The sequence below is a fragment of the Chrysemys picta genome, chromosome 12 (assembly GCF_011386835.1).
Source record: "Chrysemys picta bellii isolate R12L10 chromosome 12, ASM1138683v2, whole genome shotgun sequence".
Taxonomy (NCBI): Eukaryota; Metazoa; Chordata; order Testudines; family Emydidae; genus Chrysemys; species Chrysemys picta.
This window is the reverse complement of record NC_088802.1, coordinates 50,486,140-50,502,502: the sequence shown is the minus strand read 5'-3', so window position 1 is coordinate 50,502,502 and position 16,363 is coordinate 50,486,140. Positions and strand designations below refer to the sequence as shown.

The 16,363-nt window shown below is 38.9% G+C and overlaps 1 protein-coding gene across 4 annotated transcripts in view; it reads left to right on the top strand.

Annotated features, from left to right (window-relative positions):
• PRKCA (protein kinase C alpha) overlaps nt 1-16,363 on the top strand; it is a 304,778-nt gene that overhangs the window by 232,739 nt on the left and 55,676 nt on the right. For all 4 annotated transcript variants that reach the window (XM_008167621.4, XM_008167620.4, XM_008167622.4 and 1 more), the window contains 3 exons: nt 8,706-8,862; nt 8,987-9,121; nt 9,747-9,843. In XM_008167621.4, coding sequence (XP_008165843.1) covers nt 8,706-8,862; nt 8,987-9,121; nt 9,747-9,843 — 389 coding nt within the window. The remainder of the gene's footprint in view (nt 1-8,705; nt 8,863-8,986; nt 9,122-9,746; nt 9,844-16,363) is intronic.

Below are 16,363 nucleotides of genomic sequence, written 5' to 3'. Positions count from 1 at the left end.
AAATATGCAGCACGAGCATAAAATTTGCTAATTTATTGTAGCATACAGCTCTCGTCCTATCACAATTTTAGTATGTGAACATTAGAATCCTACCCAATGTGTGTGACACCCACCACTTACTCCCCATTTCCCATAATGCTTAATGACTTCTCATTAAATTCAGATTCCAGTTCAGGGCCTCTGTGTCAGGGCCGGCTCCGGCACCAGCATTCCAAGCAGGTGCTTGGGGCGGCAATCTGCAAGGAGCGGCAGTCCGTGTGTTTTTACCGCCCCAAGCAGCGCGCAAAATTGCCGCCATGGACGGCGGGGCTGTCTGTGTGCCGTTAGGGCGGCATGTGCGTTTCCACGGCGGCGGCAATTCAGCTTCTATGTTCAGCTGCCCGTGGTGGCAATTTGGCGGCTTCTGTCTTCCAGCTGAAGACAGGCGCTGCTGCCGAATTGCCACCACCACGGAAACGTGCGTGCCACCCTAACAGCACACGGACTGCCCCCGCCGTCCGCAATTCGGTGCGCTGCTCGGGGTGGCAAAAACGGTAGAGCTGGCCCTGTCTGTGTTGATAGTCAAAGCTGTCCACGGGATTGGCCCTTGTTACGTAAGAGATCACGTCTCCCTCTGCAGCCGTTTCCCCTCAGGACAGCTATCTTCTACTAGAACAATAAAACTGTCAGTCAATAGCGGGAGGTTCATAAGTGCAGGAGACAGAACTTTCACAGCGGCTGGCAATATACCATGACACTTGCGAGAGAGAACAATGAGCACAGAACAGACTAAATGCAAAACTTATTTCAACTGAGTTTTCCCTTGATAATTTCTTCACACGCACAGACTCACAACGCACTCTCTTGCTCACACAGGCAAAAATCTATCAGCTAATCAGGCTATTTGTTGCACTGGCTGGGAAGGAAGAGAAATATGTATTATTAATTTTATGCCAGGTTCTCAGATCCTGAGATGATGGGGCCCATACGAACAACCGTTTTAGTCAGGCAGATAAGATACAAAGATAAGAGTGGCTGCATACTCTACCCAGAGACTAGGAGTGAGGAATTCCTGATATCTAATCTCAGCTTTTACATTGGTGCTGGCTTTGGATAAGTCATTTAGGCCCTAGTTCACAAAAGCATTTAAGAATGTGCTTAAATACGTTGCAGAATCAGGGCTGTATTGTGCTCTTTTCCTCATTTATATAATGAGGATTATAACTGCTTACCTCACAGGAGTATTGTGAGGGTTTATTAAGTGCTCTAAATATTTAAAGCATTGTATAAGCATTTATTGAATTTACGTATTATACACTTAGTGATTGTGCTGGTATCACGGGTAAATTGCTTTGAAATTATTTAATAAGTTTATGCCCTCCAGTGTCACCTCTATTAACTTTGTCTGGCAGTGCTGTAAAATACAACTCATTAATTTGAGCTCTCTTGTAAAGAAAAGCAGAGGTATGTGATGGAAGTTGGGGCGGCAGAGCTTTTATCCCCCAAATTGAAAAGATGCTCCTAATTACAATTTGCCGCGTAGATTTGTTTTTTTCTCATGCCATCATTTTGATAAACATTATTATTACTTATTTGTATTGCCTTAGTGTCAGGTTCCAGAAGGCCATTGTACCAGGTGGTGGAATGCGTACATGTGGCAAGAGACAGTTCCTGCTCCAAAGAACTTACAATCAACTATGAGGGGAAACTCAGGCATAGAGAGGCAAAGTGATTTGCCCAGGGTGAGGCAGGAGGTTAGTGTCAGAGCCAGAACTGGAACTCAGGTTTCCTCATTCCCAGTCTAGTTCTGTATCCATCCTTTCTAAACAGGACATTTATTTTTCACATTAGTTTGTTTTTATTCAATTAAAGTTTTCTCCGCCATTTTATCAGCTTTAGCATGCATTTGGATCCTGTAGATCAGTGGTCTCCAAACTTTTTTGATTGCGCACCCCATCAGTAAAACTGCCAAGGGAGGGGGGGGGGAAAGAGCTGCTCGGACTCCCGGGCTGAGGGAGGGGGAGGAAAATAAAAAGCAGCGCTGCTCCGGCGGCGCTCCTCCTGCCGCGCACCCCGAAGGATCCTCTTGCGTGCACCCCACTTTGGAGACCAGTACTGTAGATTAATAGAGATTTAATCAGTGTAGTAGCAGATCAATTGACTGTGCTGTCCTTTTTGTTGCTTTCCGTGTGACTTGTACAAGTATTGTAAAAAGTAAAATTTCACCTGCTCAAGCGCTGTCTTTCATTTTAAGCAAGTAGTATAAATACAATATGCAAATACACCTGTCAGCTGATATTTACCCAGTGTCCCATTCCACACCCCCTTACATTTTTAAATATTTCATATCGTTTTCTTATTTGTAGTTGACCAATATTCAAAAATCTATATTTTTTTACTACTTTGAAATGTATATATTGTGCAAACATGGTACTGAATAAAATCGTTATTTGACTTTGTATAGCACCTTTAACACTTTAGGATAATGGAGCTATTGTGTCATGTTAGCTAATAATTCTGCCTTTCACCGTGCTTTACTCTGACATCCGTATTGTGTCTTTCTGTCATTGTTTATGTTGTTTTCTATTTGACAGCAGCAGTGCACAGTTGTAAATGCACCACAATCACGCCTTTATTTTCAGAAGGAAAACACATCCTATTCTGAAAATGGTGCCATAGCTGGTTTGCAAGTCATTTGACTGCTGGATACTGCTGAAAGCTGTCCTCTTCCAGCTCTATAAATATTGAGAGTAAACAATGTATTATAATATGCCTGGGTGGCTCAGATGGTACCATTTTAACATCTAGGCCAGGAAGTCTTGGGTTCAAGTGCTAGGCAGTACTTCAGCTTATACTCGGAATCTGACAATGCAATTCAGTGTTTGGACGATGCTGTGACATAAGTTAAAACAAGATTTCCTTTCCTTGACTCTGGTTACATTCCAGGATCCCCGTGTCCTGGCCAGATAAAATAGTTTCTAACATTCATGACTGTGAAAGCTAAGGGTGAATTCACAAAGTCACTTGGTTACAATATCTACAGTAACTCAATTTCTACAAAACACTTAGGGATATATTATTAATGAAAGGCCTCCTGTAAAACCAAATTCTAGCCTACAGCAAAATTATAAATTCCTTTACAGCTTGTGATAATGTTTAGAAAACAAAGGTATTCCCAGCATTTCAATTATTGGGCGTGGTTATTTTCCAAATATTGCACCTCCAGCCCCTAAGTAAGTAAATTTAATAATGAGTTGATAGTATTGTGACCTTACATGAAATTATGTGACATGTTAACCTGTGTTGCTTTCATTCTTATCTATGCTTGACAGCTGGTAATTGCAAAGTAAAACATCTCAATACCAGCTGAATGATTAACATTAAGTATTTAAATTAAAAATCTAAAGATGTGCAATTTTTAAATTCCAAAGCAGAAACACAATACAGTCAGCTCAACAGATGTGTTCTTTCCACATTTGATATCACAGAGCAGTTAACATTTGGTATGCAAGTCAAATGAAAATATGCCTATATATGACCACAATGTGAGTTTTCAGCTGTAGTGAAAGATTGTCTCCCCTCTAGCATTTCTTGCCTAAAATTTCCCACCTTTGCTACCACTCTTTGATGCTATCATTCCCACTGGTGGAGCTGAATATGCTTCTGTGGCCACTGGCATTTTTAACACTATGTCATCTAGATCTGCACCAAGCTGGGTTAAAGATTGCGATTAAAACTTTGGCAGCCACCAGCTTCCACTATTGCTATCAGCATTGGAGCTGGACTGGTGGTAGCATCAATGGCAAATAGGTGGCGTGAAAGCCTAGTGTAAACTGATATCTCTATAGCAGGAGCACCCAAGAACAGACATAATCACTATAAATATTTGCTGCGGTGGATAGCTTTAGTTACTGTAAATAGTTTTCTAATCAGGCATGTGGGTCAGAGAGAGAGCATCCCAACTTCAGTTTATGAAATACATTAATTTATTATAAGAAATCAAGAAACATTCATCTGGAATGAATACATCAGAAGATTCTTCTTCAGAAGTTCCGAGTTCGAACTTAAGGTCAAATAATGGTTGCATATTCAGCAGTTTTATATTATTTTGCTCTAAAGCCAGTGCATGTATCTTCAGTAGTTTCAACAAACAAAGGCAAAGAAAGAGATGCAATAGTTGTGCATACCAGGAAATTCTACACCTGTTAGGGTAGTTTAGCTACAGTCAGAGCAAAGTATTACCATTTTGTGAAATCGGATGGAGAGTGTAATATTAATTTTTAAAAACAGAAAGTTAAAGACAGAAACAGATGGATTAAGTTAAGAAAATCTCTGGCTTATTTATTTGTTAAAATTTTTGAGGAGATTTATGCCATTTTAGAATGTGAGGTTTGGAATTAGTGAGAATTCTGTTGGTTCAACTAGAGTAATGCAAAAAAAAAAATAAGGCTCCGAGGGCAAAGTTTCAAATAAGGGACAATTTTAAAATGTTTGCTGGAAAAGTTAGTGATTTTTTTAATTACGTGAAAATTCAGTGTACTTGGAAGAGGGTTATGCCAAATTTTGGAACAAAATTTGACTGTTCAAGTCGAAAACAAATGAAGTTGAGTCCTGCTTTAAATGCAGTTCCCAACATCAGCTGCGTAGCCACTATTCACTCCCCCATTTTGATCAAGAGGTTGTTACTCAAAACAAAAGAAAGGCGAAAGGGAGCAGTGCAATGCTTAGGTTGTGGTGTAGATTCTGGCTCTGTAGAAGGTACTTGGTTTTTTTCATTCTATAGCAAAGAATTGAGAGTCAGGATTCTTGGGTTGTATTCCCAGATTTGCTATTGAATCACTGTGTAACTTTTGCATGTCACTTAACTTCTCTGAATCATCATTTTTATTTGTTGACTACCTTGCGCCTCCGTGCTTGTCATAAGTATTATTTACTATAGCACCCGCTATGTGCTAGGTGATTTCCAAACACAAAAGCCAGTCCCTTTTGAGTCTCCATTTTTCTGGATCCATTTACAGTATTGCAGCATTGGGATTCTTGGGGATGCTTTTCCTTATCTGACAATTCTTTCATTATTTCACTCTTAAAGGGAGACTGTCAACTTAAAATCGAGTCAATTTTTGAAAAGGAAGTCAAAGTAATATTATATCTGTAACTATGTGTGCTACCTCTGTTGTGCCAATTACTGATATTTTAAAATTGTGTTTTGCTATTTTCCAAAACGATTAGTAATTTCGGGTGCCAAACCTGAAATTCCTTAAAGGGGCCAGAAATCTAAAAAGTGCTGAGCACCAGCTCTCTGAAAATTAGGCTGTTCTAAGGTGTCTCAAACTTGGCACCCAAAAATCTGGGCTTTTATGGGGTTTTCCCCCCTTTCTTCTGCTGTATAAAAAGGCTCATACAAAGGAAACTGACTAACTGAGGTTGAAATTCACCCCTGAGCAGAGAGAGCTATCACCAGGCATATGAAGTCCCACTTAAACCCTCAAATAGCATCTTGGTGTTGCATAGCAGGGCCGCCCAGAGGGGAGGGCAAGTGGGGCAATTTGCCCCGGGCCCCACAGGGGCCCCCACGAGAATATAGTCTTCTATAGTATTGCAACTTTTTTTTATGGAGGCCCCCAAAATTGCTTTGCCCCGGGCCCCCTGAATCCTCTGGGCAGCCCTGTTGCATAGGTCATGTGTAACCCCTGTACACAGGGGTGAAATTCACTCTTCCTGACTACATTGGGGAAGCAATTAAAAAGAATTGTCAAATATATAGACAAAATGGGGGAGAAAATATCCCGCCCCCTCTTCACTAACTTCTTTCATTTTTAGTATTTTACGTTTCAGTTGTGACAACAATAAGTTCAAAGTCAGGGGTCAGATTTTTAAGTTGATTGGGTCCCTATAATGCTGTTGTAAGAAGTGGTACATGTTAGGGATGGGTAAGAAACTACATCCCAAAAACTACATCCCAAAAATTGAGAGTTCAGTTAAACTTGGACCAAAACCCAAAACACTCTGGATTTAGTTTTGAAAAACAATAAATACTCCTGTTTTGCCTTTTTTGTTCAGTGCAGATTCTGAAAACAGATTTCTGTTACAAATATTAGATTTTGTTCCCTTTAATAAATCAGTTGAATATAAGGAAAAACTCGAGCAACAGTCATTTATCAACGTGATGCTTTAGTGATTTTGCAGTTACCAATATTTCCCTGTAGAAGTATTACTATATTTCATCTTATACATGGGTATCCGCTAAAACCGGTACCTGAGACTCTATCACTTGGCATTTCATTTAGCATTAAATGGATGATTTTCCAAGTCAGAAAATTTGTTTTAAACCCAACTGGTATGCCACTCCAGTGATGTTTGAGAGGAATAGCTCTTTTTAGTTTAAATGATTGTCTCTGGTGATCGCTGGCAATTTCCTTTTAAAATTTCACCAAGTTTTCAATTCATCAGAATTCAGAAGAAATCAGGTAGGAATGCTGTTGTGCATATGGCAGAGCTTGGAAATGGACTGTTCTGCTGCACTGAAAGCAGACGGATTGAATTTAGAAATTTAAAACGAGAAATAAAGGTTAATAGTTTTGAGGCAAAAGTCTCCATTACCCTGAGGCCTCTTTATGCTGTTCCAGTGTCTTAAAAGCAGTTGCTCTCCCTCCCCTCTCGCCCCCCAACGCACTCAGGAATGCCCTCAGCTGGTGTACCACTGGCAGAAAAGCTCTACGTCAGCATCCCTTGCCGCCCCAAGGGACAGGCTCAGAAGAAGCAGCCAAGGCCAGAACACCGCTGCACTGCAGCTGTTCTTGACTGCTTATAGCCCTTCGGAGCCCACAGGCAGACTGAGTATAAGTCAGAGCAGTTCTGGGGAATATGGAGATCTCAGGACAGTGAAATGTGTAGCTCAGAAGGCTACTCCAGTGAGCAAAATTTTATACAAATAAGCCATTGGTTATATTTATGATTTGGATATGCTTATTCAGCCCACAGTACGCTTTGCAAGTGAAAGGCCCAAATTGTCTTCTGTGATATGTTTTGTGGATCTCTGTTGCAAGCCCTGCAATTGTTCCACAAATGGAACCTGCATTAATGTTAATTAGAGTTCCCCACAAAGTCGGGGTGGGGACAGTTTCTCAATAGGGTGAAATTCACCCCTGGTCTGAGGGCGAACGCAAAGCTGCTTTGTCACTTAAGCCTCACTTAAACACTCAAAACAGCATGACTTTCATGGCACATTGGACTTGTGAAGGTTCTCTACACAGGGGAGAATTTCAGTTAATACATTTGCTCATCAATTTCAAGCACTCCTCTGCTGTGGCTGCTGGACTGTTTAATTAATGCTTGCTGCTGATGCAGTCGCAGATGGTCCAAAATCTGGGTGTGCTGAGCCTCTGATGAATGCATCAGTTCCCATTGATGTCAACAGTTGCTTGACACCTCTCAGGGTATGACCTTGTGAGACCCCCAACTTGAACGAGGACATGTGCAGACTATAGTAGACTGTTCTCATCTGTCTCACACACCTGTTTGGGATCAATACCATATGGGGAGTTGATTCAGAATCTAGAAAGTACAAAATCGGCACATTTGTAGTTTCCCCCCAACATCATAAAATTGGAAGCCACCACAACTTTCATGTGCAACTTGAGATAATTAAAACAGCATAGTAACCTTGTTTTAAGTTTCTGACTTGCCTGTTCACATTCTTGTTGTGGCTTCATCTAACATCTTCATGAACATCTAGTCTGTAAAGAGTTTAACATTGTATGTTCTCCAATAATCAATTATAGAAAAATGTGTACAGCTTACCCACAATGCAACACATAGCCTGTGAAATCTGTTGTTCACAATTCAGGTACCTGTGTGGCCCTGTTAACAGGCTATCTAAGCACCAAAATAAACAGCCCTGTGGTTAGATAATTGAGCACATAGATTACTTTAAAAGTACATTAAGCAAAATGGCTTTGTAGGTATTGCAGGCTTACCCAACTGCATTTATAATGGCTTCTGAACTTAAATCAGTTACAGTATATCCAAGATCTCCTTCCGTTGTATATGAACCAGTTTCAAACTTACAGAATTAAGTAACAGCCCTTCTGTTTCATGACAGCAACTTAACATCTTTTCGAAGGGAAGGTACCAACATTTGCAAAGCTATCCTACTCTTGTAGGCTGCTGAATGCAATAAGATGGGTCTTGTGATTCAGAAATTGAACAAACAATACATCTGTTTGCTATGTTCCCAGACTTCTTAAATTCTCCTTTTATTCATTTTTGCAAGTGCAGCAAAATGTAATACAGAGCTGCTATTTGTCCAATTTAATAAAGGCACATAGAATAGTTACCAACTTAGAAGTTCTTTGTATTGGATTTGGTTGCTAAACAGTCATACCATGGGCAGAAAATAACCTTTGTGGTGTGCCAGTGTTTTATGTGCATTGTCTAACTAACTGACCATTTCTTCCTGTCATGCTCAGGGCAGAAGCAAATATCCAGAAATGAACCTCAGCCCACGACAGTCAAAGTTTTGTCCACTAACCTGATCTCATTAGTGGATCTGCATGGGGTTTTTTAGTTTTATTTTCTAATATGCTTAAAATCAGTAATTTACATTTTTCTTTCCTGTGACTTAACGTTATTCTTTTGTTAATGTTTTGTAGTCCTATATAATTAGCATTATGCTACTTCTCTTCTATGAATAGATGAATAATACATTATACATTTTACATTTGCAGTACGAGAAGCAAAAAACTTAATCCCTATGGATCCAAATGGACTTTCAGATCCATATGTGAAGCTGAAACTTATCCCTGACCCGAAGAATGAAAGTAAACAAAAAACAAAAACCATCCGTTCCACTCTAAACCCACATTGGAATGAGTCATTTACATTGTAAGTTCAATCTTTTGTAATGCTATGTTATCTATGTAGGTAGCACCGTGTGGTTTATTGAATTGTACTTTTGAAAACTTCAAGCATGCCTACTTTTTTCTAATTTTTTCTTCCCTTTTTGTAGTAAAATGAAACCTACAGACAAAGATCGACGGTTATCTATAGAAGTTTGGGACTGGGATCGAACGACTAGAAATGATTTCATGGGATCTCTTTCATTTGGGGTGTCAGAGCTTATGAAAATACCAGCGTGTGGATGGTAAGAGGTGCTCTAGAAAGAGAGGAAGTTTTAAAAAGTTACATAGCAATATTTTCAACCCCAAGACATTCCTTATGCTTTTTGCATAATTTCCTGTGTTTAAATTCATGGATCATTAACGTAAACATGGAGCATTTAAATTATAAATAATCCCCCCAAAATTAAAATACTAAAAGCAAAAAGTGCATTTGAGTTTGTGTGTGAAACTCCTCCTGCAACCAGCCAGTGCTGCAAACTCAATTAGAAGAGCAGAATTTGGCAATGTGGACGTTGTATTAATCTTGAATACGCAAGTGTATATATAACAGTAAATATATCATGATCAATATAACCCTGCTCAGAAACACATAGAAACTGATTTTACAAAACAACATCTTGTCGGGTCCTTGTCTTATTTAATGAATTACATGTCCACTTTAAGCCTTATAAAATAGTTTTACTACACTATTGTGACAGTGGTTGAAATTCTGGCCTTATTGACATGACTGGGAACGATGCCATTGACTTCAGTAGGGATGGGATTTCGTCCTATATTTTCAGACAGGCCACATATACGATACTAAATATATTTTAATGAGAAGTAATATTAATTTGGCCCGTCACCCTGCTTCCATGTGTTCCACAGGTACAAGTTGCTTAACCAAGAAGAAGGTGAATACTACAATGTTCCAATTCCAGAAGCTGATGATGATGGAAATGTAGAACTCAGACAGAAATTTGAGGTGAGGATTAAATATAAGTGGTGCTAGCTATGTTTTGCATATGTTTCCCCCTTGTTATATAATTGAATTAAACTCAAAGATGCTTTTTTAAAAAAAGAATAAGGCGGCTCATCATTGAGATATGTTATAATTTTTGCTGTGCATTCTTGTAGGGTGTATTTTTGGGCTACTTAGAAGATCGGGCTGATAGTTTGTCAATAATGTTAAACACTATGGGCCCAGAACTAGTAGCATTTTAATATTAGTTTCAGGGGGTGCACAGTAATTTAATTTTTTAGGAGGAAATTATTATTATTTGTCAAGCACTGATTATTTAGAGCTTTAAAAATATTTACAAAGGGCTCTGTCCTGAATCACTGAACTCACTAATGTGGGTGCAGAAGTCTCAGGTAAGTGAGTGACATTTCTGCTTATGTACAGGAAAGAGAAACTGCAGAAAAAACATATCTGCAGCGGATATTGCCTGCCTACTGTGATGCAAATTGGAATGGTTGGTCCTGCCTTTTGTTGCAAATACAGAGGATGTTCCAACAGAATACTTGCTGTTCATTACACCTAGACAGACCCAGTAGCAATAGGGCACGGCACAGGTGGGAACAGTTTTGGTTCCAGCAAAGCCACGAATATACTCCTGTGAACTCAGTAGTCCTCCTGGCCGCATCTACAATTTTTTTGAGACATTCGTGGCATGGTGTCATGTTTCCTCTTTCCTAATAAGTCATTTGAGGATTTGACCCAAATTATTTATCTCCGGCATAAATAAAATGCCTGCCTTGCACACACAATACCAAGCCTGCTTCTTTAGCTCTGAAATTATAATCTTTTCTGTTTACCAAAAGACAGAATTCTGCACTGTTATTATAAAACACAGGTTAACCCAAGAAAATGAGGAAAAACGGCATTCAGCTTTCAAAAAGAATAGGTGCTTTTATTGCTCTTGAGTCTATGCTGGGATCAGCTACTATACTTGTGGTCTGCAGCATGAAATAGGATTTATTTTATACATTTGAGAAGTGTTTAAAACTCCAGTTGATATTTTCATTTTCTTCCATGTACAATTGTACTTTCTCCAGCATAAATTTATTTTGCAGTATTAGGTCTTTCCTACTCAAGATCCCGTTTACATTTTATCCTATCTAGATTGGACTTTTTCCCATTGGACTATGAATACAGGTGTTTCAAATTTAAAATGACATCTAGTGCTGTTTTGAGGCTAAGTCTGTAGACAGATAAAGTTGATGTTGCAGACACAAAAAGATGTGGGGAAAGTTTTAGGGTTTCTTTTCTTATGTTTTTTTTTTTTCTTGCTGATGTGGGAATGGGGCCAGGAGGTTATATGTAATGGTAAAATATATCACTTGGGATTATTATTATTTTTTTATTTTCTTACAACCTTTTGTAAGAACCATTTACCAGGGATAAGAAAAAGTGCTAATGTTATAATGCCACATAAGTAAAGTTGTAAATAAGGTAAAAACGTAAAACAACTGCTTCCTGGTCTCAGAAGATATTTCAGTGTTATTCAAATGTCACTATTTTTCATATATGCAAAAAAATCTGGGTTGTCTTCAAAATGCAAAATGATCATATGTTCCAAATTTGGATAACAAATGCCGCCTTTTCAGCAGCTTTAACTCATTTAAAATATACATTTTTTTTACACTTTAAATCTCTTCTATATGTTCATCAGTAATATTTTACTAAAGAGAGACTATTGAAATGAATGATGGCATATGAAAAGCCCTTGATAGATTGTGTGTTATTTCCTCCTTTAGGTTTTACTGTGCAATATACCATTTTTTGAACTGGGTTACTGTGTGTGTGTGTGTGTGTGTGTGTGTGTTCATTTATGATGGGTGTTGATAATGTAGAAATGAAAATCCAGTTATGCATTTCTCAAGACCGCTACAGCACAAAGACATATGCCAAAATAAAAAGAAAGGGTAATGCACTTGGTGTTGCGCATCAGCTGCCAGAAGTGGATGAAGCTAATGTTCATTTGTTTTGACTATTCGTTATGAGAAAAGTGAGGTCTCCTCTTTGGCCTACCGTGGATCAGCAATCATGGGTCCTGTCATAACATCAGTACAGGGTACAAGGTAGGAACTTACATGAAATGCAGATTTGAGGCATGGCCGGAACTGGGGGGGAAAAAATCCAAGCCAAGGTCAATATTATTGCTGAGAAGTATGAGAGACTGCTTTCTTTTAAAATATCATTACTTTCCTCAAAAATATATTCATTCTGGCTGTCCATTTTGGGCATTTTACCACTAAACATGTGATTTGAAAACAGTTTGTCAGCAATTAAAGATTGCTACAAACTATAAAGTTTGCTACGAGCACAAGGAAGTTGTAATGATATGCTCTTGATCATGAACCTGCCGGAAATACGTGAATTACAGATTTAAAATATTTCAAATTTTGAACCCCTCCAAAAAAAGGAGGAAAAATGGTCACACTTTATATTAACAATACATTTATAAATAATACTATATTAACCATTTATAAATGAACAGTGTTAATAAATGGTTAATTTAAAAAAAATCCAACAGATCAATAGGTGGCTGATAATGATAGTTTATGACCATCTATAACACCTTCTTGGTGACTGGGTAACAAAATGGCAGATGAAATTCAGTGTTGACACATGCAAAGCAGTGCACATAGGAAAACATACATACTGTATGAAAACAACTGTACATACAAAATGATGGGATCTTAATTAGCTGCTACCACTCAAGAAAGAGATCTTGCAGACACTGTGGATATTCCTCTGAAAACATCTGCTCAACTTGCAGTGACAGTCAAAAAAGCTAACAGAATGTTAGGAATGATTAGGAAAGGGGCAGTAAATAAGGTAGTAAATATAATAATGCCACTATATAAATCCATGATATGCCCACACACTGAATACTGCTTGCAGTTCTGGTCATCCCATCTCAAAAAAGATATATTAGAATTGGAAAAGGTATGGAGAAGGACAATAAAAATGATTGATGGTATGCAACAGCTTCTGTACAAGGAGAAATTAAAAAGACTGGAACTTTTCAGCTTGGAAAAGAGATGACTAAGACGGGATATGATAGAGGTCTATAAATCGTGACTGGTGTTGAGAAACTGAATAAGGAAATGTTATTTACTCCTTCACATAACAGAAGAACAAGGTGTTACCCAATGAAATTTATGGGCAGCTGTTCTTAAAATTAACATAAGTATTTCACACAACACACAGTCAACCTGTGGAGCTCATTGCCAGGGGATATTGTGAAGGCCAAAACTATAACGGGATTCAAAAAAATATTAGATAAGTATGTGGACGATATGTCCATGAATGGCTCTTAGACAAGATGGTCAGGGATGCAACCCCATGCTCTGGGTGTCCCTAGCCTCTGACAGCCAGAAGCTGGGAGCAGATGACAGGGGATGGATCACTCAATGATAGCCTCTTCTGCTTACTCCCTCTGAAGCACCTGGCATTGGCCACTGTCGGAAGATAGGATACTGGGCTAGATGGACCATTGGTCTGACCCAGTATGGCCGTTCTTATGTGTATTCGTCTGCTAATGGGCTTATGCCCAGCTACTGATAACTTGCTACAGACAACATCTCTTAATCATGTACTAACCTTTCTAACAAATCGACAAGCGCAGCCAATGGGATGTGATCTCTGTATGACTCTTGTAATTATTCAGCTCCTGGGTGCTGTTGGTAAGCAAGCCAGTAAATAAATAAAGCTCTTATTTTACTGGCTATGGCAGAGTTTTTACCCGTACATAACATTTATATAAAAAATAGAACAAAACCTCTTTTATTTATTGTATCTTCTTTCCTCTCCCCTGCCCCTCAATAAAAGTGCATTTTGGGGGCATATTTTGCATAAGCAAATTAAATGTAATTAATTGTAGGGCTATGTGTTTGCTAGCATAGCCTAAGCCAAATTAACCCTTATTTTACCAGGGTTGCCCAGTATCCCTAGACAGGGTACACCTGATGCTGACTCTGTGATCACCTCTCTTCCCATTGTGTCCTTGAGTTGTCTGTCTCCCTCTAATTTTAGGTTTGTTTCTTCGTTTTTCTTTAGGTAAGCTACCCTGAGTGGATAGGGAGATTATGCTGCGGTTTATGAGCCAGTGGCACTTCCTAGGTGAGCGGTGCTGCTATTCTGCCATCTGCAATCAGTTCCCAGTCAGCTTTGGGAGCCTTTCCAGGAAAAGCTGCTGATCTTGAGAGCCAGTTTCCCAGAGACATAATTTGGTCAAGAACGCAAAGGACAGGGACAGATAGACCTGAAGAGAGCTCAGAAACCAGATGATAGCCCAGAACAGGTATCATTGACTTACAGTGGAAAGAGGTGAAAAAGAATAGAGGACATCAGGCATTGAACATGTTACGTTCTCAGTTATGGTCTTTGACCCACTTTCCAATCCATGATGCAGTATTCAAGTCAATTTGAATTAATTTTAAGCGTAATAATTTTTTTATAGGCCCTATAGTGGAGGACCAATGGAATAAAATCAGTATGACTCAGAGTCTAAGTAAATAAAGGGAAAAGGACTTCAGAAGGTAATATTCCCAGACTGTACACATTTGGTAGAAGAAATTTGGTGTGGGAGAAAAAGGGAAAATGGGAGCTGTTTAAAGCAAAGCGGACTACTATATATTCTCACGGCCGATATTTAAGATCTAGCAATTCATGCGTTATTTTTAAAAAGCTATTGTGTATGAATAAAGAAACACAAATTATAAATATTAGAAAATGGCAGGTGAAATGTACACAAAGCCTCAGCTGCAAAGGGTGGCAGCAAACTTTAGAATTTGAAATTGAGTGTCCAATATAAAATGGAGCAAAAATAAAGAATTAGAAAAACTTCAAAACTTAGAGTTAAATGGTCAAGAACTGATGAGGTCTATAAGAAATGTTCAGAAATACATAACTGGTTCTGAAGAGCATGAGACCCTGTTTCAAAAGTGACTTAGGCACCTAGGGCCAGATTTTCAAGGTTATATAGGTACCTAAAGATGCAGCTAGACCGCTAGTGGGGTTTTCAAAAGCACTTAGGCACTTAACTCCCATTTAAATGAATGTGAGTTAGGTGCCCAAGTACTTCTAAATATCCCACTAGGCACTTACTTAAATCTTTAGACTCCTAAATACCTTTGAAAATCTGGCCCTTAGGAGCGTAAGTCTCACTAAAAGTCAGTGGGACTTAGGCTCCTGTCAAGGCTGTATCCCCACTTTGAACTTTAGGGTACAAAAGGTGGGGGCCTGCATAAAAACTTCTAAGCTTAACTACCAGCTTAGCTCTGGTCCGCTGCCACCATCCCAAGGCTTTTAATTAAAGAAAAAGGTAAAAATCATCTCTGTAAAATCAGTATGGAAAATAACTTTACAGGGTAATCAAACTTAAAGAGCTCAGAGGACTCCCCTCTAGTCTTAGGTTCAAAGTACAGCAAACAAAGATAAACACTCTAGTAAAAGGTACATTTACAAGTTGAGAAAACAAAGTAAAACTAAGATGCCTTGCCTGGCTATTTACTTACAAGTTTGAAATAGGAGAGACTTGTTTAGAAAGATGTGGAGAACCTGGATTGATGTCTGGTCCCTCTCAGTCCCAAGAGCGAACGAACTCCCAAACAAAGAGCACAAACAAAAACCTTTCCCCCCCCCCCCAAGATTTGAAAGTATCTTGTCCCCTTATTGGTCCTTTGGTCAGATGCCAGCCAGGTTACCTGAGCTTCTTAACACTTTACAGGGAAAAGGATTTTGGAGTCTCTGGCCAGGAGGGATTTTATAGTACTGTACACAGGACAGCTGTTACCCTTCCCTTTATAGTTATGACAGCTCCAAAGTGACTTTTGAAAATAGGAGTTAGACTTGCAAGTTGTTTAGGCACTTCTGACAACCTTACCTAGTGTAAGCTTAGTGATGGAAGAGGTTACCAATGCAGAGTACTTAATTCTTTGCCTCATTTGCTCACAAGGAGAGAGGATATTGATGACAGGAATACATTTTCCTCAAGCATCAGAAGGACTAATGAATGGAAGAGAGTCACTCCAGAATAGGTAATAGAAAAATTGGTTACTGAGTAATGGTAAGACACAATGGCCAGATGGGCTCCTTCCCAGAGTTATGAAAATGTTGACAAAGGAAGTTAGGAGAACTTCTAAAAGAGATATTCTGAAGATCACTGGGAGGAAAAAGGAGTTAGTGAAAGACATGAGATTAGACAATTGCACATCTTTATTTAGGAGCAAGTTTAATCCATTTTGAGAGAAGCAATATGTCCCAGTTAGTGCATGAATAAACATTTCATTGTGTTAGCCCAGTTTCTCTTAAATACTTGTAACATTTTGAGTCATATTCAGTTTAGGGTTGATATGTCTATTTCCTACTAAATCTGGGAGCAGACCGAGCAAAAGAGAGATTTGATCGGGGAGTAAGAAACTTCTGTAAATAAACACAGCAAAGTCGAGATTGCCTTGGTGAAATTTAGCTTTTTAACAGGCATTTTCAGTGT